The 27,822-nt window shown below is 39.8% G+C and overlaps 1 protein-coding gene across 1 annotated transcript; it reads right to left on the reverse strand.

The window, feature by feature from the left end:
- Positions 1-27,822, reverse strand: LOC149071035 (glycogenin-1-like). Its single transcript, XM_089248296.1, has 10 exons — positions 27,449-27,822; positions 26,932-26,990; positions 24,897-25,062; positions 20,674-20,759; positions 13,867-14,002; positions 12,017-12,191; positions 9,894-10,056; positions 7,541-7,667; positions 3,014-3,203; positions 1-1,147 (listed from the first exon to the last, which is right to left on the reverse strand). The coding sequence occupies exons 1-10, from the start codon at positions 27,817-27,819 to the stop codon at positions 959-961; spliced, it is 1,662 nt and encodes a 553-aa protein (XP_089104422.1). The 5' UTR covers positions 27,820-27,822; the 3' UTR covers positions 1-958.

Raw genomic sequence — 27,822 nt, forward strand, 5'->3', positions numbered from 1 at the left:
TTCAACATTGAAGCAAACATTTTATTTTCAAACATCTGAGGCAGACAAAAAAAGTGAATGTTATAACATTATTATTGCATTATACTTCAAAAATAAAAATATGGCGAAATAAAACTAGACGCAAACAAATTACATGACAGAGAAAAAGATATATTCATCCATGTATATGAACAAAGTAAAGCTCATTAGAAAGAGAAGGAAAAAAAAAAACAGTTTTTCAAATCGACGACATCATAACGGACAACTATGATTGCACTCTTTTCATTTTTTACATGAGTGCCAGAGACACTCTAAAATAGAGTATTTTTTCTTGTAAGACGGATGATGTCAAAATGGGCGGGTGGAATATACCACCCATTTTTTTACATGCATCAAAGCAGATCCCATTCGAGAACGATTCCCCCACGATTACAGTGCATCATATTGTGTCTAAAATGTCTCGCACCTTACGTTGATGCATTTGCTGACTTGTGCTAGGGGGCACGATCAGTGACCATATGACCGTCACTCATTGTAAGCCTATTACTGTGACAAGTGATAAAATAATTAGGAATTAAAATAATTGTATTTCTACTATATTGTTATAATCTTTAAACTTAACAAGGAATATCGCAATAAACATTACATAATTAGTCATCTCAGAAGGAAGCGAAAAGACACTTTTGTGTTTCGATATTAACATTTCTTTTTGGCATTCAGTCTTCAGAGGGAAAAAAATAACAACAAGGGGCGGGGAAGAATACAAACATCAATCACTGTGCACTCCTAATATAAACATATTTCTGCTCATTTCACTCCCCGTCTCAATAATTTGTACTAAGAAAATAAAATTCCATAATCAGTCACAACAATGAGTCACATACGGCAAAGAAAAAAAAAACAAGAGGAAAAACAGAGAAAGGAATGTCCCAGCAGATCGCTTTCTCATTTTGATACACCTTAGTTACTAAAACGGCAGCTAGTTGTTGTCTTTTTGCATGGCCTCGTCTAACTTGCGCTGAATGTTGTCGAAAGAATCTGCACCTAGATAGTCCACCTGGCCGAGTTCCCAATTCGTCTTACGAGACGTGCTGGTTCCAGCAGATGCGCCTGGAGTGGATGGTCCGGGCAAACCTATGCATACGTTTGACAGCTCTTGGCAGATCTCCTGATGATGTCAGCCACAAAAAACAAAACAGAAAGCAAAAATGAAAATTTGAATATATTCATCATTAATTGAGAGTGCCACTTCATGGCAAGGCCGCACCTAAAAATGAAAATTTACTCTATTGACCGAGGCCTGTACATATTTTTGCACCCCCTCACAGAGGACCAGTGGCCTTCATCTTATTGGCAAAGGGTTCACCTGCCCTTTGTCTTGTTTGCACAAAGGGTTCATGGAACACAAAAGGTTAAGAACCCTCTGATCTAATCGGTTCCAGAAACTATAGCAAATGCCATTGGATTTAACAGAGTTTGTACTGCATCATGATTATTTGTTATTTATTGAATAAATGGGATGAAAAATTCATGAATAAGGACTTCGGTTTGCAATAATGCTGCCAAGTGTAACTTCAGGTCTTGGTTAAAGAATAGCCAAATAAAATCTACAAACAGTTTTCACAGGTAAACTGACAACACACCTCACTTAATTTCGCTAAACTCTAAATTGAGGCACCATTAAGATTGAACTCGAACCAATAATTACGCTAGTGAATATCATAAGTCATGGGTGGCCAACTTCTCACTGTTGAAGTGTCAACATAATGATCAGCTGCAGCGTCACCGGCTGCACTAGGGACTACACTCTGGTGTATAAGTCGAACTAGTAAGATTGAACAGAGACCTCACAGATTTACATTCACCGTAAGTAACAAGGTTGAAAACAGGAAATTTAGTCATTAAAGTTTTAGCCTGGGGGCTACACTTCATGAAGTAATACACACACCCACTGTTTTTCAATGGTTGCCAGCTAGTAGATGCAACGCATAAAAATTACTGCTTCTTTTGTAACGAAGGATTTTATTTTGCAAATTGCCCATTCAATTACATCCACAGTTTGAAATTCAAACAGACAATTATATTTTTTTTCATCTTACTCCTAATTTAGAAACCAGTGGGGGCTTTGCTGGTTAAACAGACACAAGGAATTAAATCACGCACTGGTAGACATCAAGGCGAGTTATATTATTGGGATGGTAAGCATACCGAAAGCCAGTCGTGCAGATAGTATTGACTATTTTGGGTAAACCCATGATGGTACCAAGAAAATATGAACCAACTTTGCACAGACTAAGCAGTCTACCCGTAGATGTGAAAGGATGCGCAGAAGCACTATTACCTGGCACTCCATATGATTACACGGAACAGAAAATATCTGTATTTTGGTTTGAGTAAGTGTTAGTCTGCTTATCAACCTGGAATGCCAGCAGCCTGTTGTCGAAATTTAGAGATGACTGCTTTTCTGTTTTTTGACACAAAAAACTCCTTGTGTCTAAGTGAAGAACTCTTGCTCAACGGCACAGTATGAAATCAAATATCTCACATTTTTGCTCTTTGGAATTATTGGGGGGGGGGGGGGTCTGAGTATCCTAGTCAGTTGTAATTTCAAGATGTGATTGAGAGGTGACATCCACTTCGCTGTGAGCAGAACAACAAATGTATTCAGCTACAAATACAAAAGCCACAAAAAGACAACTTGCTAAACGAGGTGGCAGATAGAAATGGGGTAAAAATGTCCATAACAAACTTTAAGAGCAATACACGTGTACGAAAAAGCAGTGTGATGAGAACATACCTAGCCAATTACTATTGCCACTAGAAATAATGAATGTGAATTGTCTGTTAATCAGGTCTGCTGTGGTAAATGGTGGCTTAAATAAGAAAATCAATTTAATACACAGTAATTTTACCTAGTTACGGGCCACACAAAATTAGCTGTTGGCCACTCTTGATATAAATACATACAGGCACCAGAAATTCACAAGTTCTATATAAATATTTACGAGAGAACATATGCAGATGAACGACTTACCATCTCTGCATTCTTAGCTTCACCAGTAATAACATGCCTAGCAAATATATCCCACCACATCCTCAGATGCTCCACGCATTCTCTGCATCTTTCACATGGTTGAAAGTTCTCTGCTGAACCTTGGCCATGATTGTGAAGCCAGGGCTTCATTGCGCCAAGGAAATGTATTATTTTAACTCGATGGCCATAACTAGAAACAGGGATATGTATTAAGAGACAGTTCGAGTAAAAAAGGGAAGTACAGATAAACATAGGATTTTTAAACATGATTCATAACAAACATTGAAAGAAAATAATTTGGATTTGCATTCCAAATTTAAAAAAAAAAAAGATGCCAGAGAATGAATGCAGTACGTATTCTGAATTCAATCAGACATTCAAAATAGGAAATGTACGTGCTCAGAACACTTCTGCATGTCGGATGCTAATGAGTCCAAACTCTAAAATTCTTTGAGAGTTATGGAAGGAAAATGCATCCTGTAACATTTCATTTTGGTGCACACTTAAGCATCATCCCGATTCTTTAAAGATGATGTTCTGATACGTGCACCACAAACAGTAGTAAGTAACGGATAAGAAAACCACGGAAAATTAGTTAACAATTTGTATTTCATATTGACCAGGGCTAGACAAATCTAAAAAATTTACATGCTTGGTCGGGCGTGTAACTTAAAAAAGTGCATGCCCGAATGAATATTTTTCATGTCCGAAAACATTGCTTAGTTTTCCCTTTTGAGAAAATTTTCCCCACGCATTCAAAATGAATGTGCTGCTATCTGTTGATGAAAATATGCAGATAATAAAGAAAATTAAAAGCATTGAACCACATAAAAAAAAAAAATGAAATCATTCATTTGTTTGATGAAATCTCAATTTTCTACAACATTAAGAAATTTCCCACACAGACAGATTTTGAACAATGTTTTGATCAGTGATGGCTGCCTAGTCTATGGCTGGTATTACACCAACCTTGACGAATGCAACCAATGAACATGTCGTTTACACATCGGGCAAACATAACTGATAAGCTCATTGGTTGCATTTGTCCAGTTCTCCAAAAAACTTTCATAAAACTTTTATAGTGTGGCCTAACAAAATTCCCCTTTTCATAATATTCTCCCCACATATTTTTACTTTCAAAACGACCTGCACCACCAACTGGAATTGTTGCAAATGCACAGGGATTCAACGCACCTTGTAGCAAGAGAACCGTTTCAATGCAATTGGCACAGCTCTTAAATCCCTGCAGTATGTCTACCAACATAGATAGAAAAATCACCAAAAAAATCCCAGGAAAGCAAAAAAAATTATTTTAAACATTTTTCCTCCCAAAAAAAAAAAAAAAATGCTTGGTTCCTGAGAAATTCATCTGGTGCCTGATGATAACTGTACAGTCACTGGTATCAGGTCAAACAAAATTAATGCAGCACACACAAACATAAACAGAAAGTGCTCTGTATGTAAAATCTTTTAAAGTACAAAAAACAATAAGCTACATACAATGTAGAAGCTTTCTTGAGCATAACAGCATTCAAGCATAGTGTGCTCTGAAATACCAAGAGAGAAGAGATTGTGGGCACTTTGGACACAGCATGGTCAAGAAACAGTCACGCTGTATGGTACTGTATTCAGCATGGGGGGTAAACCAAATTCTAGGGTTGTTTTTGATGGACTGGACTCAGAATCAAATAAGCTTAATGTGAATCGATATCAGCTAATTATCTAAGCACACTTGATTTTTTATCTAATAACGGATATTTTGTCCAAAGATTATGTTCCAAGATGGCAAAAGATAAGTTTCATTGATTTCAAACATTGAGAAATTAAATGAAAGAAGACACAGGAATCATTCAGACACTTAGACACATGACCACCAACATCAAGGTCCAACCTAAATCCAATCACAGAGAGAAATCTAAATGGTTATTAGATTCATCCCTGGTCCAATAAGGATCTTAGCAGAACCCTTGAAAATATGGCTAAGTGTTGAGATATTGTGCACATCAATTCATGCTAAAGGCAGTCTAATAAAATATTAAAACTAACTTTTTTTTTGGCCAGACAGTGTAATTTAGTTACAGTAAAATCAAACACATTTATAAAGACAAACATTACAAAGTCTCTTAATGTCATTCATTTAAACTGGTGAATCAACCATCGTAAAAGATAAAACCTACACAGTCAGTGAATCCAGTTGTTAATAAATAAACTCTGGTACTCATTTAATGATGTGGTTCATTGATCAAGGTTCCTACAACTTCTGACTAAAAGATTTCCCTGACTATCGGATGACTATTTTCATTTCTAGCTATTAGATTATTAATAATAATCTAATAGCTAATATTATAATATTAATTTATATAATAATCTAATGATTAATAATAACTCATTTCTAGCTATTTGCTGAGCATTGTAAATATTGCTTATGCCTTAAAAATACAGCAGACAATTGAATGATATTGGGGTATCATCAGAGTCACAAAACCTAGAATAGGCCTATGTACCAGGGTTTAAGCTACAGTAGCATTTTTCGCAAAATGCAAAAGAAAATCTTAGAATGCGAAGAAGTAGTAGCCACTTTCCCAAAAACGCATACAGGAGGTACGAAACGAGTAGACATCCAAACATCAATCATTAGCAATGCAGCATTTTGCTAAATCTTTTCCCCTCATTTTCGATTTTTTGCTAAAGGAATTTTTTTATCTAGCTTAAACCCTGCTATGTACCCAACTGCTTTGTTATGCAAACTGTTGTGTTGTGTCACCTATATGACACATTTTTATTTAGTAAATACAAAATTATTTTTTTCATCCAGGCAATTTTTAACCCTAGAATACTAACTGGAAAAAAAAAACGCTGATAAAAGCTGCACGTTAACTACCTATACCTGTACATCTGAGACAGTTAGTATTCTAGGGTTAATGACTTCTCTCTACTTGTTGAACCCTCAAACAAAGCAAAAGGAAAATTAAAAAGCCAAATTGGTTCACATACACCCAAGAAATAACCTGAAAAACGATACAATTTCTGCTTCCCCATAATCATTAATTGCACAATTTACTACATTTGTTATTATTCGACAATATATCAATGATTTCCTCCTCTATAAAAAATCAATCACTCAAATTTTGTTGATAGGATTTGGTAGTAAAGTAAGACATTTTACCAAAAAGTAGGGCAAGTGGGAGCCCTGAATAATACTGTATACAGTAATAGAGGGAGGAAAAAGAAAGTGAACATTACCACTCAGTAGAAAGGGACATGGTAAATATGGAAACTAAATAAATAAAACTGAGGTGTGTGTGCATATACACTGGCGGAAAATAAAATCCCAAAACCAAGAAAGTTGTGCTAGATAAAAGAAATTTGGGAGGCACATTTGAAAGATGACGCCTATTCAAATTTTGCACTAAATGAATAAGAGTGGCACTAGTAGCACCACTATGATCATGCAACTCACGTTTGTCTTAAATATGCGATGCAAACTTTGTGAGTGTTATGTTATTTATTATTCGGATTGGACGTTGTGAGCTACTTTTCAGTTAAGAATGCCTTTAAGGAGATGAAGGCCTTTAAGGAGATGAAGGCAGTATCAGCAGCTCACTGAGTTTGAATGAGGCCATGTAATAGAACTATGAAAAGGTGGGTTTTCTTTCCGCGATATTGCAGAAAGATTTGGCAGGGATGTATCCACTGTTGCATAATTGTTGGCAGCAGTGGTCACGGGAAGGCACTGTCTCAAGAAGACTGGAGTCCAACCGCACACGGCACACTACTGAGAGGGAAGACCGCTATTTGCCACATGGCTGTGGTGCATCGTACTGCATCTGCAGCAGAAATTAGAGCTACTGTTGTCCCCAGAGTGACACAGCGAACTGTAACAAATTGATTGAGACACCTCTCAGCCAGACCTGTAGCATTCATTCCGCTAACGTCAAATCACTGTCATCTGTAATGTCAGTGGTGTCAAATCAAAGCCCATTGGAGGGCAGAGTGGAGAAATCTGTTGTTCTCAGATGACAGCTGTTTCTGTCTTGGTGCCATTGATGGTCGTACATTGGTAAGATCAAGTGAGTGCTTGAAACCAAGCCGTCTATCCCCCAAAATGACATACGGCACCTATATGACACAATGCAGGCAAGTTTGCATGTTTGCATTCGCAATTGTGGCGACTACAGTGATTATTAATGTACTACCATTTCACATTTGAAATGAATCTTCTCACGCTTACTTTAACCTGTGACCTTGAAACTTCAATCAAATAAATATGTCACTTAGAGCTTAGCCTATTTCATTCCTCTAAACCAATTTCTTCTTGGTGCTGGGATTTTATTTTCCGCCAGTGTATGTTATCATACAAGTATGAAATCTGTTATTTCATGAAATACCTGATCAAGTCAGTTAAAACGTAAAACTCACTTGTATTCTGTGGTTCAACCAATTAATTTATAGAATAACAAAGTTAAAAAAAGCCATCAATGAAGCATTTAAAAAGGGAATAAAAATAAATAAAAGTCTTTTCCTTACTGGTTGTAGGCAGGTATGTAGGTGTAGGTAGCATTGACGACCATATTATAAATGAAGGATAAGTGATTGGCAATGTTTTTGGTCGCCCAGTCATCGAAATACATATTCAGTAGGCCTTGGTCACCACCTGAATTTTGATTAAAAAATTTATATGTATTAGAAAGAAATTTTAGAACACATTTTACTCTTGAGATGAGTCAATCTGCTGCATATAAAACAATAGATACAATTGTAATATAAGTATGCACTGCCGTTTTTCATTTCAAGAAATTTTTAGCAGCTGGAATATAAGCTAAAGACATAGTAAATTACGTAAAAACATGATAGCCATTCAAGTCAAATTAGGCCTCTGGAATTCGTAAAACAAATAAAAGAATACAAATTTCAATTGTGGGAAAACTACATCCATTTCTCATTATGCTCTACTCCAACATGTTAACACTTATCCCACTGTTAGACAAATGCATTGAAAGCTTCATCAGTATGCCTGAGCTGCTGTTGCGGTGATCGAATGGTCATAGTGAAGGACTCTGTATTGTGAGAACCCGGGTTCAAACACCACCCTCCCCACAGTAGTGGTCGGCTGAAGCCAGGATTTCCTGTGGTTCCCTACTTCAAGGTGTAAATGTGGGTCGATCTCCCCGTTAAGAAGCCTTGCCACAAAGAGTGACAGGCCTACAATACAAACATTTGAACTTTCATTGAAATGATTGAATCATTCAATCATTTCAATAATTACACTTCCCTGAGAGTTAGAAAAACTGATGGCAGATGGTGACACTATATGTAGCAAGCATTACACAGAAACAAACTTCATGTCAGGTTCACTACGATTACACGCACATTTCAACATGTACCAATTTATATTATAAGTTCCGCAGAGGAATGTGAACAAGGTGCACTTGTACTTTAGTAGTAAAATAAAACAATGGAACTTTGTTTAACGAGCTTAATTCGTTCCGTGAATTGTGCTCGTTATTCAAATCAAACTCCTCCATAGGTCTAGGAAATAATGGAAACACAGATAATTCGTTCCATAATTATTCATTCACATAAAAATTACTAATAAGAACAGCATTTAATCAATAATGCAATAATAATTATAGTATATATATAATACAATAAAAAATGTGTTGAGAAAAACCCTATATAGTCAGAATGTGTCTTTCCATGCAAATCTATTAGCATCAAACTGGGCTGTCTGGTCATTCTAGGAGCTTATTTTTTCCATCGGTAATGCGTTAGACACAGAAATGAGCTGCTCTAATCACAAATGAATGGAAGACATATACAAACTCAACTGGATTGTGTAAGCACCAGCTTTTAGTAGAATAAAGTTGATTTCACACGAATGTATATAACCATGTTGGTTGGGTACATTAGTGTAAGGTAAAAAGATTTTCAGTATCTCTTCATTTTCCTGTAGATTCTCATTTATCCAATTTTGAAGCTGTACAACAGCATAAATTATTTTTTTAATTATTATTGTGTAATAATTAATTGGTAAGTGAAGATAAAAGCGCTTATTCCTATGACAATGTGTGCAAAAAACAATTGTGAAAAAAAATTGTAAACAAATAAGCTTTGGGAAGATTTTCAACAGCTGGCTAATGTGAAGATGAATTTAGGAAAGAAAATTCAACTGCGCTTGCGGGGGTGGGGCGAACCCACGTCCTCTCACTTGCCGGGTGGGTGCCCTAGACCATTAGACTACAAAGGCAACAAATCTCAATCTTTCTTTAGAGCACGTGTGCAATGAATGGGACAACACGTGGACAGTAGGACAAACTCATGCCAGAGCTTGCAATACTGACATTGCCACCAGGTGGCTTGATTTGTTATGACAGCCCGAATGTCACAGAAGCCATTAGACGTGATCAGTTCTTGACTGAGGTGGAGCAATAAAAATCACGAAGTTATCAAGGTGAGAGCTTTTAATTTAGTTGGCGTGATATACTAACAAAAATGACTTGCAATTATAAAAAAGCTTTCATTCTCAGTCAGTTTTTGTCATTTTTATAGCATTCCTTTGATTTAAAAAGTATGTTTAAATTTTGGAAAAAAAGCCTAGAATGAATCAAACAAGATTTTATACAAACCTATGAGAAATCATGCACCCGATGAAGCATCAACTGGGAAATATAGAGTTGAACGGGGAATATAAACAAGGTACCAAAAGAGAGTTACACAACTCCAGAAACAAAGGTATGCTTCTATAGGCATTGTTCACCAAAGCAATGGTCAATATGCTTTCTAACATGTACAATATGGTCTAGATGAATTAATTTCATAAATCTCGAACAGAATCCACTGTGAGAGAAAGAAAAAAAAATTAAAAATATTATATACTTGCCATCGAAACTTCCGACTTCAGAGGCCATTCTCAGAAGCTCACCGTAAGTTTCCCTGCTTGGCACGAAGACAAAGACGCCAGAATTAAAGCAGTCCGGCCAACCAACATCAGGTACTGCAGACAGCTCATCGCGAGTGAATAGCTCATCGCAGTTCTTTACGACCTGACAAAAAAAATTACAGAATGAAATCGATATAAGGTCTGATCTCATAAAAAAAAGGATGACAAAGAATCAGGATCAAAGTGTCATTACTTGTGGCACCAAGAAAAAGAAATATTTGTCAAATCAAATATTGTAATTTTTAGTATGCTACATATGCCATACATTACTGTTGGTTGAGATACAACGATATGCAAAGAAATAGTTTTTAAAAAAAAACGACACATAATCATAAGGTCATACCAAGACCACATGTGTGCTTATTGCATGCACTATTCTTTACAACTGTCACATTCGGTCATTCCATTTTAGTTCCAGCACGAGTTACATTTTACATGAAATTAAATAAAATTCAAAATAAAAAGTTTGCAAATAAAGTTCTGATGTCAAAAATTTACTGTATGTAGCTACTCAAAATGCCAATACTTAATACACCACTCAATTTTTCCCACAGCCCTGGCAAAGCTTAATGTGAACCCTTGCCTCATGTATTGCTGCATCATGAATAAATGCAACAAAGCAGTTAATCAAAAGCAAGATTAAACTGACACAGACACGATTGTCTAAAACAGTGGTTCTTAACTAGAGGAGAAAGAGAGCATTTTTGGAGGTGCATGATGGGTAAAAAAATTATAACACTTTGACCGATTATTTAGAAAGATTGAAATGATGAGAGAAATCAAATTTTTTAATTTAAAAAAAATGTATATGAATCTTAGCAACATTTTATCACTAAATTTTTCAAGTTTTCGCTTCCAGAAATACATCACTTGGAATTTGAATGTTCCCTAAATGAAGAAAACACAACTTTACCCCTTTCATGCAATTTTCAATACTTTTGCACAAGTTTCTTTTCCTTTCAACGGTAATAGATCCATTTACTTTCTATCTTAATTCCATGAACAATAATTGTTAAAGGATTTTCTTATTGTCATGTGTGCCAGCACACTTCTCCAAAAAGAGATTTCAAAATTCTAATTTTGAACAATTCTGATGTGCTAAGTTGGAATTATTTCTAAAACTAATGAAGACAACTTTACAAACAGTTCAACCATACTCCCACCTACTTTTTGTGAAATAGGGTTTTTCATCAAGTTTGCTGATGAAAACAAAAACTAGAAATATCTTGAATTGAATGTTAGTGATCATAGACCATTTCAAAGAAAAGCCCTTAGAAAGAAACTTAATTTTAAACTATTATGAAAAAGCAACAACAAATTAGTCACTAAGAATTGACACGTAATTTTAATTTCATTGCTTTGCTATAATATATCCGTGTGTGAATTTTTTTTCTTGGATAAATTAATTTTGCAATGGGATGGAATTAGCTGCACTTTAGTTTGGATGATCTATACTATAAAACGAGCACCTTGCTTTTGAAAATGAATACTTCCTCCACGTATTTGTTTCATAGTGGAATAGTGAATCTAACAGAGTTATTGCAATGATTAAATTATCATTAGTTCTAGTCGTTGATTAATTATGGCATAATAAAAGCAAAATTAGAATTATTATAAACCTATCTAAAATGTACACTGTATGAGACGGAACCTGTCTTGAACAGAATCAAAATATAGTCTCATTGACGATTAATTAGTGCTTTCATGTGCACCTTTATGAAACAATATTGTTTGTCTCTTAATGTTCCATTTAACATATGTTCCACTGTTTTAATAATGGTATTAACTGTGTCGGAAGTGAAATGAATTGATGTATAATAATCGGATCGGGTGAAAAGGCCATGGAGCCGAAGGGATACAAGGTTGTCGACTGTTGGACATGAGAGATGTCGGACGCTCTGGTTTAGGCGTCTGTGTAAATAAATATGATTATGAGTTATTCTCGTTGGCTCTGGTGTATACTTAAATAGTGATATGTCTAGGAGGCCAAGCGAAGCATTAACGACCATTTAATAATAAATAATAGTAATTGACTGTATTAACAATGAAAGAAAACTATTTACCAAAGTGTCCGCATCTAGAAAAACACATTTCTTATACTCTGTCAATTGCCATATGTGCAGCTTGGTGAATGTCTTGCCGAGTTCAGGGCGACCCATAAGAGTGAGGTTGAAATGGTCGTTGCTGTCCAACAGTGAGGTATCTCTGACCTCGTCATAAACCTTTTTAAGCTTCAACCTTTGAGATTAGACAATATAAATAACAGTATAAGTGAAACAGCTGCTTTTTCACAATTCAATTAAAACTGGTCTAAAGCAGTGACATCAATTAATAAAAATATAAAGGGAGATAGAGCGCAGTCACAGTAATACCACATTTTAATGAATAATTTCCCTTCAACTCAAATTTCACATTTTAGGACAAACAGAAGCAATACGGAGAGAAGTACAATGACTGTGAAACAATGTACCTATGGTCTGTTCAAAAAGTGCTAGGACATCTAACTACATAAAATTGATTTTCTATATGATGCTTAAAAGTGAATGTGTCTTTATATCGATACTCAATCCGACTATTTCTGCTTATGATCTATGACAAAACACTTGGACGCATGTATTTTTTGAACTGACTTTTCAACTTCTCATCTGTAGGCTCTAGCTTTTACTACGAGATGTTTTACAAGTTACTGTAAAACATCTGTTGCATCGAGATCCATATTTGCAGATGCTTTTTTTTCTCAAACCGAAGAAATGCTTCTGCATTATGAATTTTAACTACATTTTGATCTTTCAACCCTAGGCTCTGGGCCTAGCCACCACAATAAACAAGATATAATTGGATAGGCCTCTTAACCAGATCCCTCCCATATATAAGCTTATCCATGTTGTTTATATCTGTTTGTGACTAACAGCTCAAAATTGGGAATTTTCGAATCCAACTGAATGCTCTTTAGTAGGCCCTGGTAATATAAAAAATGGAATATTGTTGGAATTGTCTTGACAACATCTACCTGTAGATACCCATTTTGCAAATTGCTATATTTAACAAGATATAGGGCTCCCACTCAGAAACTAGAAAAAGTATGACCGGGGGCAGACAACATAATTAACAAAAATCCTTAAAAAAAGGTTTCGTTTTTGAAAATTTAAAAACAAAAGATTTAATAGCACACTATTTCAGTATCCTGTAAGACTGACTCGAGCCAAAGCAAAATAGCAGACATGACTTCGCAACAAAAACAATTTTTGGTCAAAATAGGGTACAACCACAGATAGTTTTTTCTGTCGCCCCTGAACAATATATACATAAAACATTATTTTTTGTGGAGTCTTCCACAGTCCAGTCTGTCAACTCTCTTCGACAATGCACAAAGCACAAATTATGAAGACATGCAAGTTTTTTAAGAATGATGGCTCTTTCGAGACCATTTCCAAGAGCACAGTGCAAAATGTGTAAATTGCAAGGTCTGGTATAAATAAGTCAAGGTGGACTGGATGGTTTCGCTGCATCATTGCCCCCTCTTTTTTAAAAGGATTTACACTCAACAACAGTGTAATCATTTTTGACGAATGAAGAACTTTCACTTCTGGCTGTTTGCTGAGCATTATAAATATTGTTTATGCCCTCTGCATGCCCTAAAAATACGACAATTGAATGTTATTGGGTATCACCAGAGTCCCAAAACCTAGAATAGGCTAGTATCTAACTGCTTTGTAATGCAAACTGTTGTTTCACCTATATACAAAATGTGCACCATAACTTTGAATTATGAGTTGCGGCCAAAGTCCCAAGTCCAGCCACTTTACACATTTGCCAGTTCAAGAAATGGCCAAGAACTTTCCAGCCACTCCTCTGCAAAGTGCCTAGACTTTGGATATTGGCCTTAATGTAGAACAACATAAGATATCATTACCTAATTGCTTCCGAGACCTCATTAGTTATTAATATGACAAGTTTCTTCTGCGTTTGGACTTGCCTGAGAGAATGACCGAGGACTAAAGCACCGAGAGCGTAGTTGTCGTCCGTAGCGACGGTCACATAAGCCATTTCTGAAGAGGGGAAAAAATATTAATATCACATCAATGAACAATGAAATCAATCTCAACGAATTCGAACATCTACAACATGTGTCTAAATATTAAATATTTTGAAATTGCCTTGAATTATTGGGACAAATCAAAGTTTCACAACATCTGCATCAGGGTTGGGTTTTTGACGTCAAAAACTTAAATGAATGCTTTTTGATAAGGTTTTAAACATAATAGGTTTATAACATGATGAACTTACCTTTTTTTGTATATTGCGTTTTATTTTTAAACACTAATTTATTGCAATAATTAAAACTAAATATTATAATTTGAAATTTCCATTTTTTGACAGCAGAGTGTAGAACAGGTATACAATTTTATGGTCCATTTTATCCAAACTGCTAATGTTATCCAAACTACTGATTACCTACGTTCAAAATATGTATGTGATAGTAGACCACAGGATTAAGTTTTTGACCTGCCAACCCTCTTCTGCATAAACATCCGCTACCACTACACCACATGCATCTCGTCCACATTTCATTTGGTACATACTGGAATGTGCGTGTACATGTTGTGAACCTAACGTGAAGCTTCTTTTTGTGTAATTCTCGTTATGTGCAGTGCTGCCTTCTGCCATCAATTTTTTAGACTATGCATAAAGTATAATGACTGAATAATTGTACCATGTAGGCCTGTTGCTTTCCGTGGTGATACTTTTAACGAGGAGGTAATCGACTCGTATCCGCGCCTCAAAATTGAAACATTCATAAACATCTGCATTGAATTACATATCATGTGCTTGGAAGCAAGTCGCAAACCAATGCCAAACAGCAGGCTTGATCAACAGTCATTACTTCACTCAAATCATGCTCACAAAAAAAAAAAATTTCAACTGCGCCCATAAAACAAGGCATATGTTCACAATACACAACTCATCTTGTTAGTTTGACTTCCCAGAATCCATCATGATGCGTGGGCTCATCAGAGCATCACCCGTGGGGGAACCTCCATGATGCACAAGTGACTTTGTATGACTTCGCATAGTAATTGGGATCTATTGCATCAAACTTGGTTAAGAGACTCGTATTTTGTAAGCTAGATGGAATCCACTTTATGGGTTAGATAGATCATTTAGCCCAGAGGGTCTAAAAAGCGTGTATCGCATGCTTTGACTCTAAAGCTGAAAGAAGATTCAAAATCAAAAGTAGCGTCTGCTTTCAGTATTGGAAGTTACTGGCAGCAACACTGCTAATCAATGGCAAGTGTGCTGAAAGAAAATCTCCCAGCGAATGTTTCACACAAAATTTAGTGCCTAAACGGTAATGCTCTGTAAAAGCAAGATAATGTCACTTCCAGAAGTGGTTTTTGTTCAGGGTATAGCCTGTGTAGCCCCTCCCTGTCAATATACCCATCTTGATGTCACTATTTTGGTAGCTCACATATTTTCACATGCTCTAGCTGTCATTCTTTTCATCACTTCTATGTTTAGACACTCTAGGTGTGTTTTCCAAAGTGAGATATGAAATGGTCTAGTAGGGACGGTAGAAACTACGGGTACATTATAGAATCCTATGGGTTGGCTTGAGTTGGAGGGAGGGGCGATGAGAAGAAAAATTTCTTGAACGGGACGGAAACTACAATAGAACAAAAAGTTTAGAAAACTATGCTCTAGGTCAGCGGTTCCCAACTGGGGCTCCGCAACGACTCAAGGAGAATAAAATGAATCTGTAAATTTGATAGATAAGTAAATAATAGAGGCCCACAAGGTTCTGCCATAAAACAAAACGATGTACAAAAAAAAGCTCCTGGAATCAAACAGGGCTCCACTATAGAAATCATATACTGAAAAGGGCTCCGCGATTCAAAAAATATTGAGAACTGCTCTAGGTCAATCACATGCTTGCACGCCCTAGGTCACTCATGCGTTTGCACACTTTCTAGATTCCTTTTAGTCATCACTGACCTGGCTATTCTTTCTTTAGATTCTTTTTAATCACTCCCATTCTTGCTTTTTTGGTCACCCGTGTTTGCTCCGTCTTTGGTCATCACTGACCTACATCTTTGCTCTTTAGGTCACTCCCCACTTATACCCTTGCCCATGCTTAAAGTTCTTTACACACTAACATGATTGTATACTTTCTGGGTCACTCGCACTCTTCCTTTAGTTACCTTTTGGGCGCTCACTGTCTATACCTTGCTTTCTAGGTCACTCCATACTTATACCCTCTAAAATGCTTACACTTCCTTGCACACTAACATGATTTTACACACTCTAGGTCACTCGCTTACCTGGTGCCTCGATCTGTACCCAACCATGTGTGGGCAGCCGATGGAAATACCTTTCGTTAGAGAACATTTGCACAGTGACTTTGACATTTTGCAGGCAATATACCTGCGTCGATTAGGTTATGTGGACAAGTTATGCATGTATTTGTGCTCTAAATTATATTGGGGGGGAAGGCACTTTTCAAACATTTGCTTAGTCTAGAGCAGGGATTTTTGGGGAGATTTCATGTTTCATGGGGGCGTCACCTAGATCTTGAATGAGAAAATCAACTAATAGTTTTTACATAGCTAAATATTGAATATTGTTTCGTAAAAGGGTCTACGTCCTTCATTTTATCGGGCATAAAGGGTCCGTAGTTAAGAACCTCACACAAGGTTAAGAACCCCTGGTCTAGAGATTGATGCCCGGACCGGCATTAACGACAAAATAAACACACCAATTCGTTCTCTCTCGAACATTTTATAAATACACATCTCACCATTAGTAAAATAAGTTTTTACTTTTTCTCACAAAAACACGAGGTTGCGAATAAAGGACTCGAATAAATTATAAAAGCCTCCGCATTTACCTTTCGAGTCCTCCGCCATCTATAAATATATAATTTTCTTAATTTTTAATCTGAGAACAGTCACATAAACACAAGAGCAAGGTGGTTGTGAACAAATGATAACGACGTTTCTCAAGTGATGATGATGATGATGACAACGGCCACGGAAAGAATTTTACTCTTCAGCCCATAAAATTCACTTCATTTCCCCTGCCCATTTTCTACGGACTTCGTCAACGGTGATGGTTGATCATCAAGTTGACCATATTGCTCCCATTTTTTTTTTACGGGATGATTTGTTATTATTTCTTCTCTTCTATCCCAGCCGAATATTTTCCGTCGTGGACCCCTTTTCCCGGAAATATTGGTGTCTACCATGGATCTTAATTTATAACGGCAGAAACTACAGCCATTTCACAGCGAGACTGTTCTCCAAGAATTGGGCACAAGTTCTGTTGATACGATGCGATAGCAGGGCCATCTACTGGACTGCAGAAGAACCAAAACAACGTTTCGTACTCCTATCGAGAGATGTCACTGCGAATACAATTTTTGTCAAATCATAACAATATTACTACTGCAGTCTACCAAGGTTGCAGCGGTGCTTTTGCACGTAAATTTAATCAGAAACTTTCTTTTTATGTAATTAATAAAAGTCTTACATTCTTTTTTATTATTTATTTGTTTAATTATTATCAATTATTATATTTAATCATTATATTATTTAATTATTATTTAGTTTATTATTTATTTATTTATTTATTCTTATTATTTTTTCAAATTAATTTTTAATTACTTATCAATTTTATCTATTATTATTTTTCAAATTATTTATTTATTATTTTTTTCAAATCAGCATTTTTTATTTTCTTTCATAATTCTACAAATGGGCCGTGGATTCTCCTCTTCTGGAACCGCTGTTCTGACCCATCACGAATTTTTTCAACCCCCTTTAACCCCTTGACAGTGTTGTATGAGTCCAGTTCGGGAAACTCACACGTGCAGAAGAAAAATAAGTGTTTCTATTTCATGTGAAGCCCGAACTGAGTTCTTTTTCTTTTCCGGAGACGTATTTAATACCAAATTCACTATTTTCATATTAGATGGAGCGATACTGGACGACCTACATCATTTCTATTTCAGTAAAGTAAGGGGCCGCTGTTGTGGTCGAGTGGTCATAGTGGCGGACTCGGAGGATTGCAGTGGGGCAATAGTCCTACAAACGGTACAAGTATTCAATCATTACAAGTCACTTAACTTCTTAAAAATCGATGGCAGTACTGAAAAATCAGACACAACACTAGATAGACATAACACTAGGCACACACACACCACACACACAACTCCCTACGTACTAAATTGCTCATGACGATAGGCCTGAATTGTACTTGGTTTGAAAAAAAAGTAGAGTAAAGGTGCTCAATCTTTTGGAGAGTCCGGCCACTTCATTTGTTTGCAAACGTGTCGCGGGCCGCTCAAGTTAGTGGATCTGAACCAGGGTTCCACGGATCCTTCATTCCTTTTTGTGAATGGGGAGAGAGAGAAGAGCCACCTATCGGCGGTCACCTCAAGCTCGTTGGGAAAATATCTTATCTATATTCTTCATCGAGTTTGAATCTGGGAACATGACAGCAACTTTCATGGTGGTAGACGAGCATCTTACCACAACGCCACTCGGCCGCATTGCTATGAATTGGAGGTGTTTTTTTTGTAAAGGATCCTGGCGACTACTTATAGGCACAAAGTTGCACCGCGATCCAAAGTGATATGGAAGTGTGCCGTGGTTCGTTCAAGTGATCTGAAAATCGCCGTGGGAAACTTCAGTGACCTGGAAATGCACCACACGCCGCATTCAAATGATCTGGAATTGTTCTGGAACTGTGGCGACGGTGTTGTGGCCACTGAAATCTGTACTGTATTTAGAACTGTGTGAGATATTTTCCATATTCGACAGTAACGTTGTGTGCTTGATACATTGAAAGGGCTGTCGCGCGCGCGCAACGAATTCGGGGTTACCCTGTGCCAAAACAGTTTTTTTTTTTGGGCCTATGGTTTCTCATAGGTTACATATTTCAAAAGACCAAAGTCGGCATCCAGTAGATATACTGTACACAATTACAGAAATACCAAAAAAGGAATAATTTTAGAATTATTGAAAAAAATAATTTCATAATTCGTGAAAATTTGTAATTAATGAAAAAAAAAAAATTGCTGTAAAATCACTGGAAGAACTGATTTCAGAATTATTTGAGAACAATTTCAGAACTGCCAAGAGCGATTTTCGGAATTGTTAAGAGTAATAATTCATGAAAAAAAAATTAAGAATTGTTGAGAGAAATGCGTTCATAAGATTTAATGAAAAATTTAAAATTAATGAAAGAATAATTTCAGGGTTATCGGGACAAATCTCAGATTTAATAAAAGAAATAATTGATTAAAAAGTTTAATTAAAGAAATTTATTTGAAAATAAACACAGAAAAATTCAAATTTAATGAAATGAATAAATTCAGAGTAAATAAAACTGTTCAATAACTTGTGCGGGAACCGAGAATATCACGGTATGACTTGGTGGCCTGCGGACTTCGTGGAAAGTTTAATTTGGGCACGAGTGTGGCCTTCAGCTTCATGGGTGTTTTCGGTGTGGCACATAGATTGGTGATACTACTACTTCACCAAACACCAACTCTAGCCATGTTGCTAATGTAGATGGGTGCTACTGCATACCTGGCGTGCATGAAGATTTTTATTTTTTCGTGTAGGTAGATAGGGATGGGTCGAGAAAAACGTCTCCACCCGTGCGAGATAATATTTTCGGCACTCCCGACCACGTGTTTCGTTCGGAAAACCTTTTTCCCAGCCCTTTCAATTAGGATTTTGACTACCCTTGTAGAGTGGCTCCCTGTGCTGCCGCTAGGCGTGGATCCAGGACTATGTGACGGAAGTGGTGAATTGTATAATCCCCCTTTGATTATCCCGTATTTTAAGCGACAGACAAATTTCCCCATTTTATTCGGCACTTGGGAGGGGCAATCGTTTCCATCTTCTCTCCCCCCCCCCCTTTAGCTACGCCTGAGCGAAGGCTTCGGCTACGAATGGAGCGGAGGCCGGAATCTTCAGATTCGAATGGGGCGAATGAAGTGCAAGCAGGCATTATGAACAGCGAATCATCGAGTGGAGGCATCTTCAACTGAGAATGGAGCAAAGGCAGACATTTTCAGCTGCAAATGTAGCCGAGGTAAACATCTGCAGCTTCGAATGGAGTGAAGGCAGATATCTTCAGCTGCGAATAGGGCGGAGGCAGGCGGATCCAGGATGATGTGTTGGGGAAGCGACATAGCCCCCATCACGCCACCCCCCCCCCCTTCCGTTCTGGATCTACGCTTGGCGGCTGTAAGGGGTTTCACGGCCCAGCAGCCGTTGACACTTGTAGATAGAACAAGGATACAAAACTTTTTTGCATTCAAGGCACCTCTATTGAGTGACGTCCAGAATTGAAACCCTCCCCGCTTCTTATCTTCATCAAGGAAGGGGGTTACCCACGCACTTGGGTGGCGTAGGTCACATTTCTGATACAATTGAAATAAGTACTAAAGCTTCTCAAACTTTTGTACCACGCGGTTCTCCAAAATAGTTCAGTTGTTTGGTAGATATCTTCACTTGTAAAAGAACCACTTTAAAGCATATAAATATAGGCAAACAAATGAATAATATCTCCAGCTCGCCGCGACACTTCTGATAAAGATTGGCGACACCCCAAGGAGCCGTGACGCACGCTTTGAGAAACACTGCACTTAAAAACTTGACGTCAAAAGAAACGAATGTTGCACCGCATATAATAACGGAACCTTACTCACCTTTGTTCTGTGGTGCGTAGGGGCAGTCGGATCCGCCAAGGCTCTCGACCGGCGCCAACAGCTCCTCGTTAGTCGCTATGTATTTCCTCCAATAAAAGAACAAGAAAGAAAACATTTTCGAGGTAAGAAACAATTTTTCTCCCCGTGTGTCCATATATAACGCAAGATAAGACACTAGTAAATAAAGGGTTACCTTTGGCGCGTACAAACAAAACAAAACCAGCCAATCTACGTCCATGTATTTCACGGTCAATGCACGAATTGCACCAAGTTCGTAAAGTGGCCGAACTTCGGACATTGACCGGCGAATGAATTAAGTATTTCAACTCGCAATCCGCAGATGACACTGAGATTCCCGTTATGCAGGGGTTCTTAATCAGAGTAAGGTCCCTTGGAGGGAGTTTCAGGAGTCAGACGGGGAGGGGCCGTGAGCTCGAATTGGGGGGGGGGACAATTCAGGGCATTGTTTTTACATATTTTTGTACAAGATGTCCCGTAAAGCCTAGTTCGGCCTTCGTCTCATCAACCGTTCATAGCAGCGGAATATGGTCCCAATTTAAAAAAAAAATGCCCAAAATATGTTCAGAAATCACCCTGTACTAGTTTCGAGCGTGAAAATACAGTGTGTGTCACAAAATAAAAAAAAAATCTAAATTTTTATACGGTCCTCACGTCCTTTAACTCCCGACACTAGAGAAAATTATTGCCCTTTCTCTTCTGAGTGCTACCAAAAGAAAATAGAATCCCATGTTTCTAACTGCAATATTAACTGAGATATTTGAATTCAAAAATCGGAGAAAAGGCGGGAAGGAACAATCTGAAACTAACGGACAACGCTTCTTTATACAACTTTCTTCCGATTTTTGAATTCAGATATCTCTGCAGTGATGGTAACCTCGTCAAGCAAAATTTCCCTTTTGTGTGCGTGTGTGTGAGACTGAATCCCCCCCCCCCCACATTCCGAAAATCGTGCTGCCATCTATCGGTGGAAATATGTAGCCAATTTTTTTACACTAGAAAAGCATTGTTTTGCACTTATATTTTTTTCAATAAAAATTCTTTTGTTTGATGAACTCTCAAAATTTCCCACAAACGCCAAGAAATTTCCCACGTGGACCAATTTTGGCCCATTTTTCCCACGAATATGGGAAATTTACCACGAGTTACAATCACTGTATCTCTGCAACTGGAGGAAAATTGGGATAAAAACGGCATTAAATGCGGGTAAAACCATAATTTCCCGCATTTAACGCTGTTTTTTTTCTCCTAAATTTCCCCCGTTTTTCGAATTAGAGAATATCTCGGTGAATATTGCACTTAGAAACGTGGAACGTTGTTTGTTGTTGGCATCAGGAGAGACAGGGCAACAACTTTCCGATTGGGTTTTGGGGTTCGCGGGGACAACTACTAAACCAGACATGCACCTCGTCCATATTCCTCTGCGGAACTTGTAACGAATTGGTACATATTCGAATGTGTGTGAAAAACTGGTGGCAGATGGCAGCACTACATATAACAAGCATTACAGAGAAACAAAAAAAACTTCACGTCAGGTTTCACTACACGTACACGCACATTCCCGCATGAACCGATTCGTTGGGGGTTCCGCGAGGGAGGGGGTGGGTGGGTGGGCGGGCGGGGTGCATGTGTGGTGTAGCAGTAGTAGGTAGGGCCTCCAAAAAATGGCTCGGGGATCCATGATGTTCTTAAGTCAGCCACCCTGTTGGGCAATTTGCCTGTTGTGGCGTTGTATTTGTATTTGTATAGTGAAACCTGGAGTGAAGTTTGTTTCTGTGTAATGCTTGTTATGTGATGAGGTTTTCTTTTGCCTTTTCATTTGCACTAATTACGGCGCTATCATCAGCATACGTAGCGGTGATCCCTTTTTGGTGCCACTGGGGGGAAATCATGCACGTAAAAAGTATGAAGCAGAGGGCCAAGGTTACTGCCCTGGGCAGTTGTGGCCCCTGGGATAGGTCTAGGATTAGATACGGTGTCGTTTATCTGGATTAGAGAAATAAGCGACTCAAGGCACATTGTTTGTCATATTCATTAATGCAGAACGGTGATTTTAGGGGGCGCAATAACTTTCTACAGTCGAGTCCCGCTTTAACGAATATTGTTATAGCGAAAATATCGTTTTAACGAACACATTTCTGACCCCCCCCCCCGGATAAGTTTACATAGAAACAAATGCAAAACTCTGGAATTCCTTTATAACGAAGTGATTTCTCCGGTCTCTTAGAGTTCGTTATAACGGGATTCGACTGTAATTGGGAGTTGGAGGACAGTGGGACCGTATACAAATTTAGATATATTCTTTATTTTGTGATACACTGTATTTACTCTCAAATTGGTACAGGGTGATTTTTGAACACATTTTGAGCATTTTTTCAAATTAAAAACATACCTTTACGACGGACGAGATGCGAAGGCTGAATTAGGACTTACAGGACACCCAGTATATAAAAAAAATGTCATTTCGGATACAAAGGGATCCGTGGCTTTCATTTTCCTGGTCTGTGTGGAGATTATCTTAAGCCCGAGGCGCCGCACTCGTGTCCAGCCTGGCCCAATACGTTCCAACGTTGATCATAAGAGAGAGAGTAGTGTGTGGCCGCTTCACCATTAGCAATGATCGTCAAATGTTGGAGGCTGGAAGCTACTGTGCGTGGAAGGCTTTCTACTTCCTTTCTTTCTTCCGAACCGAGCACAACTCCGGCCTATCGCCATGGGAAAGTTAATAAGAATCCAGTTGCGCCAGAAGTGTGAGTGTGTGTGTGTAGGCACCTGAAGTCAGAGTGCGTATCTGTACTCGAAGGCTACTACTATTACTACTAATTAGCCGTGAATGCACCTCGTACAAACTCCTCTACGGAATTTCTAATGAATTCATACATACTTCAGCCGACGATGCCCACATGACCACACAGCAGCTTGTACTGAAAGGCTGGTCTAAGAGAACGACTGGGATATTCCGGTCCCCCCCCCCTACACCCCCAAAGTAAAAGGAGCAGCTTTTCTTCCTGATCATCCAATCAATGTGGCCGCACATTAGTCGAAGAACGCCAGCAGTCGCAACACTTCTGGAAACAAGTATTTGCCAAGGAACATTGGGCTAGGCTGGGAGAGTGTGTAGCCAGCCTATGCCGCTGGTGCTCCATAGTAGCAAGGGGAGGCAAGTATTGGAAGCAAAATATTTGTGAATGACTATCGGGCCAGGCTGGACACGAGCGTGGCAATAGCTTCACCGTATCGATCACTGCTGCTCCCCGACTCTCTCATGGCAGTAACAGTAAAGCGAAGGCCACACTCGAGTCCAGCCTGGGCCAATAGTCATTCGCAAATATTTGCTTTTAATTTTTGACCCTCTCCCCGTCCCCCGTATCTTAATGAAGCATCAGCAGCATGGGCTGACAACACACCGACCCAGCCTGGCCCGATGTTCTTTGTCGAATATTTGCTTCCAGAACAATCTTCGTATCGCGACTGTTGGCGTTCTTTGACCAATGTGTGGTGTTAAACGGATTGGAAGATCGGACAGGGAAGGCGCCTCCTTTGACTTGGGGGGGGGGGGCCTTGAAGGCCCTGGCTTTTTTCATTTCGACCAGCCTTCTAATATCTTCCAGCCTCCAACATTTGCCGATCATTACCAATGGTGGAGCGACCACACTACTCGCCCCCCATGACCAACCATGGAAGGTACTGGGCCAGGATGAACACGAGTATGGCCCTAGCTTTATACAAATAGTCGAGTAAAGTATCCATAGGCCCCAACAAGGGTGGGAGAGTGGCAGGGTTCCATGCTGGAACCCTGCCACGATTGTGATCACTTAATGTTTTTGTCGCAATATGGAGCGGCCCGCCAAAGATTCTAGCTTAGGCACCCTGCTGCAGAATGCGAGGGGCGGAAGGGTAGTTTCAAGGGGGAGGGGAGGCTTTGAAACACGTTCCGCGTCAAGGTTCAAAAATCATCAGACCAGCTCTAGTATGTAATGGAGGTCAATCTCATCGACAGGGCCGTCTGAAGATTATCATGGAGCCCCCGGGCTAAGTGATTTTTCTGAAGCCCTAGTTGGCGAATTCACATGCTCACCTTTAAAAATTCCGAACAGATCTCATTTTTTGAGGCCTCCGAGCCGCGCCCGGGTGAACCCATGCGTTAAGGCGGCACTGCTCATCGGGCTGTAAGTTGAGAGTGAAATACAAAGTTGGGTACTCACCATAGGTGCAACAGGTAGGAGGCGAACGCTTCGTCGCTCATCTTGAGCAGATCCTTCCTGTCCTGCCACAGGTTCATGAACTTGCCGAGCTTGATGTAATAGGGCTCCGATTCGTCTTCGGAAGTCCGCTGCCGGTCTTTCTTGGCCTGGTACATCTCGGTAAATTCTGCGGTCAATATCAGAGAAAGAAGGAACAAAACAAGCATAAACCATTACACCATAATGGACCCCATCAATTACGTTTAGTGAAATGTTAATCGAACTACTACGACTGGTACTACTTAACCGTACATGCGCCTCGGGCACAACATGGTGTCCGGAAAATTCACGCCATGCAATTCACCGAATGGAAAATTCATCGCTGGGAAAATTCACCGACGTCAGTTCGACATGAATGAACGATATGATCGAGTGAGCGAGCTGGTAAACGAGTGCGTGAGCAAATGAGTGAACGAGTGAGTGAATGAATGAGCAAGTGAAAGAGTGAGTTAGCAAATGAGTGAATGAATGAGCAATTGAGTGAGCGAATGAATGACCGCGTGAGCAAGTGAAGGAGTTAACTCCGCGCTGAGCCAAGACAGCCGGAGAAGCCAGAAATGATACAGCAAGTGAAGGAGTGAGTGAGCAAATGAGTGAACGAGTGAGGGAATTAATGAGCGAAACCGGCCTGTTACTAGAGCAAGCTCGCTCACTCACTTACCAGGTCCAGGTCACTCAGTCCATTACTAGGTAGCTCATTGTCGCTCACTTACTCACTCACTGAGTCGCTCCCTCTGCCACTCACTCACCAGATCGCCGACTCACTCACTGGGCCACTTACTCTCTCTCTAGGTCACTCACTCTGTCACTGGCTCACTCGTTAGTCTGCTCCCTCTGCCACTCACTCACCAGATCGCCGACTCACTCACTGGGCCACTTACTCTCTCTCTAGGTCACTCACTCTGTCACTGGCTCACTCGTTAGTCTGCTCCCTCCACCATCACTAACCACTCTGCCACTCACTCACTAACTACTGTCTGTATCAATTACTGACTCACTCACTCACTCACTCGGTCGTTCCTCGCTTACTTACTGGCTCACTGACTCATGTCGAACTGTTGTCGGTGAATTTATTCCTCAGCGGTGAATTTTCTCGCATTCGCGCCTCGAAGTTGAGAACCGCAGAAAACCAACTTCAGCCGACCATCACTGTGGCACCGGTGGGGTTCGAACGTGGTACTTTGGGTCCATCAGACCGCACTTGCCAAGCCAACGCGTGAAGCGCGACTTGAAAGGTACGAGTCAGCTCTTACTACACAACCCTGAGTTGGTACCGACTCCGGCGTGTCATCATGTAGCCCTGCCGTAGCAGGGAAAGGCCCCGGGTCCGATCACCGGCATCTCAGCCGCTGTGGTGGTCGAGTGGCCATAGTGACGGACTCGCACCGGGTTCGAAACCCACCGTCGCCACAGTGGTGGTCGGCTGAAATTGGTTTTCTGTGGCTCCCATCTTCGAGGCGCGAATGGGGGGGGGGGAGGGAGCCGATCTCCTCAGTTAAAAATGTCTAGCCACGGAGAGCAACAGGCCTACAAACGATACAAATATTCAATCATTACACTTCACTTCTGAAATATAGGTGGCAGCACACTGAAAAATCAGAGAACGCTAGATACGCACTCAGACCTACTATGTAATACGCACACCAACAATTCCGGCCCAACTCACTAGGTAGTAAATTGCCCTTGGCGATAGACCGGAGTTGCGCTCCGTTTGAAAGAAAGAAAGCCCTGCCGTAGACCTACATGTAATACGGGCTTTAGGTCACGTATGGTATCCAATGAAGCTTTTGGAGGTTTCCCCCCCCCCCCACCTACCCCCAGAGGCATTGACCTGATTTCTGCAGGGTAGTTACGGTCTGGGTTGACATTTTTTTCTAGTCTTACGGGTCATCTTCACCTCTGTGGATAAAATGTATGTGTGCGTTCGTGTTTACATTTCGAATAATCTTAATAAAGCGTGCGCAATGATGACGATGACGATGACCTGACTACTCACCTTTGAGGTCTTTTTCCCTTTCGGACAAGTCTTCGTCGATACTCGTGTCGGTGTATGAACTGGAAAAGAAAAACAACAAAACAGACGATGAGAGGGACGGCGAGAGCGGCAATCACTCTTACATCATACACGCTCAACTCACGGCCCGCGGGCTGAATGTGGCCCTCGGAGCCACCTGACGTTACCCGCGGCGACCTCAAAACCTAATTTTGTAAAATTGAACTTAAGCGACGCGTAAGTCACCTGCGGTGCAATCACTCAAGTGGCCCCGGGAGCATTCTCAGATCACTTGAGTGATTCGCGGTGAAGTTCCAGAGCACTTGAGTGATTCATGGCGAAGCTGCAAAGCACTTGAGTGGCCCGCGGCGCATTTCAGATCACTCATGTGACCTACTGTGCAGTTCCCGTGACGAAAGCTGGTGCCGACTGTTAAAGCGCGTGTTATGAGACAGCCCTTGTTATACGGCCCTTATTGCATGGGAAAGTTTATGCGCGATATATATATAATGTCACTGACCTTATCTTGAGCAGGAAAGCTGCGAAGTTTTCGTCGTCCATGTCGAGCCTGCTCCTCTGCATTTGCCAGTCCTGCCCAGCGCTGCCGATCCGCACCGTGTCGCCGATCATGTTGGACGGGATCGCACCTTGCACCAGCTCCCGGTTGTCCCTCCTCATCGGGTTGCTGGTCGTCCTGAACGTGGTCGGAGAGTAGAATTCTGTGGCGAGAGAGAGACAACGAGCGACCATGAGACACGAATCACGTCGACAGTAAGTGTTACCGCGTGCAGAGGGGCATTTCTGATTTGGCCGCCCTTCATCTAGTCTAATTTTCTTGACGCGGGCACTTTTCTCTATCCTCGAATTCGCCGCCCGGTTGGCCTCCTCCATTCC

The sequence above is a fragment of the Pholcus phalangioides genome, unplaced genomic scaffold (assembly GCF_987345545.1).
Source record: "Pholcus phalangioides strain wild (caught in Gottingen) unplaced genomic scaffold, Ppha-v1.0 ptg000020l_1, whole genome shotgun sequence".
In the NCBI taxonomy this organism is placed as follows: Eukaryota; Metazoa; Arthropoda; class Arachnida; order Araneae; family Pholcidae; genus Pholcus; species Pholcus phalangioides.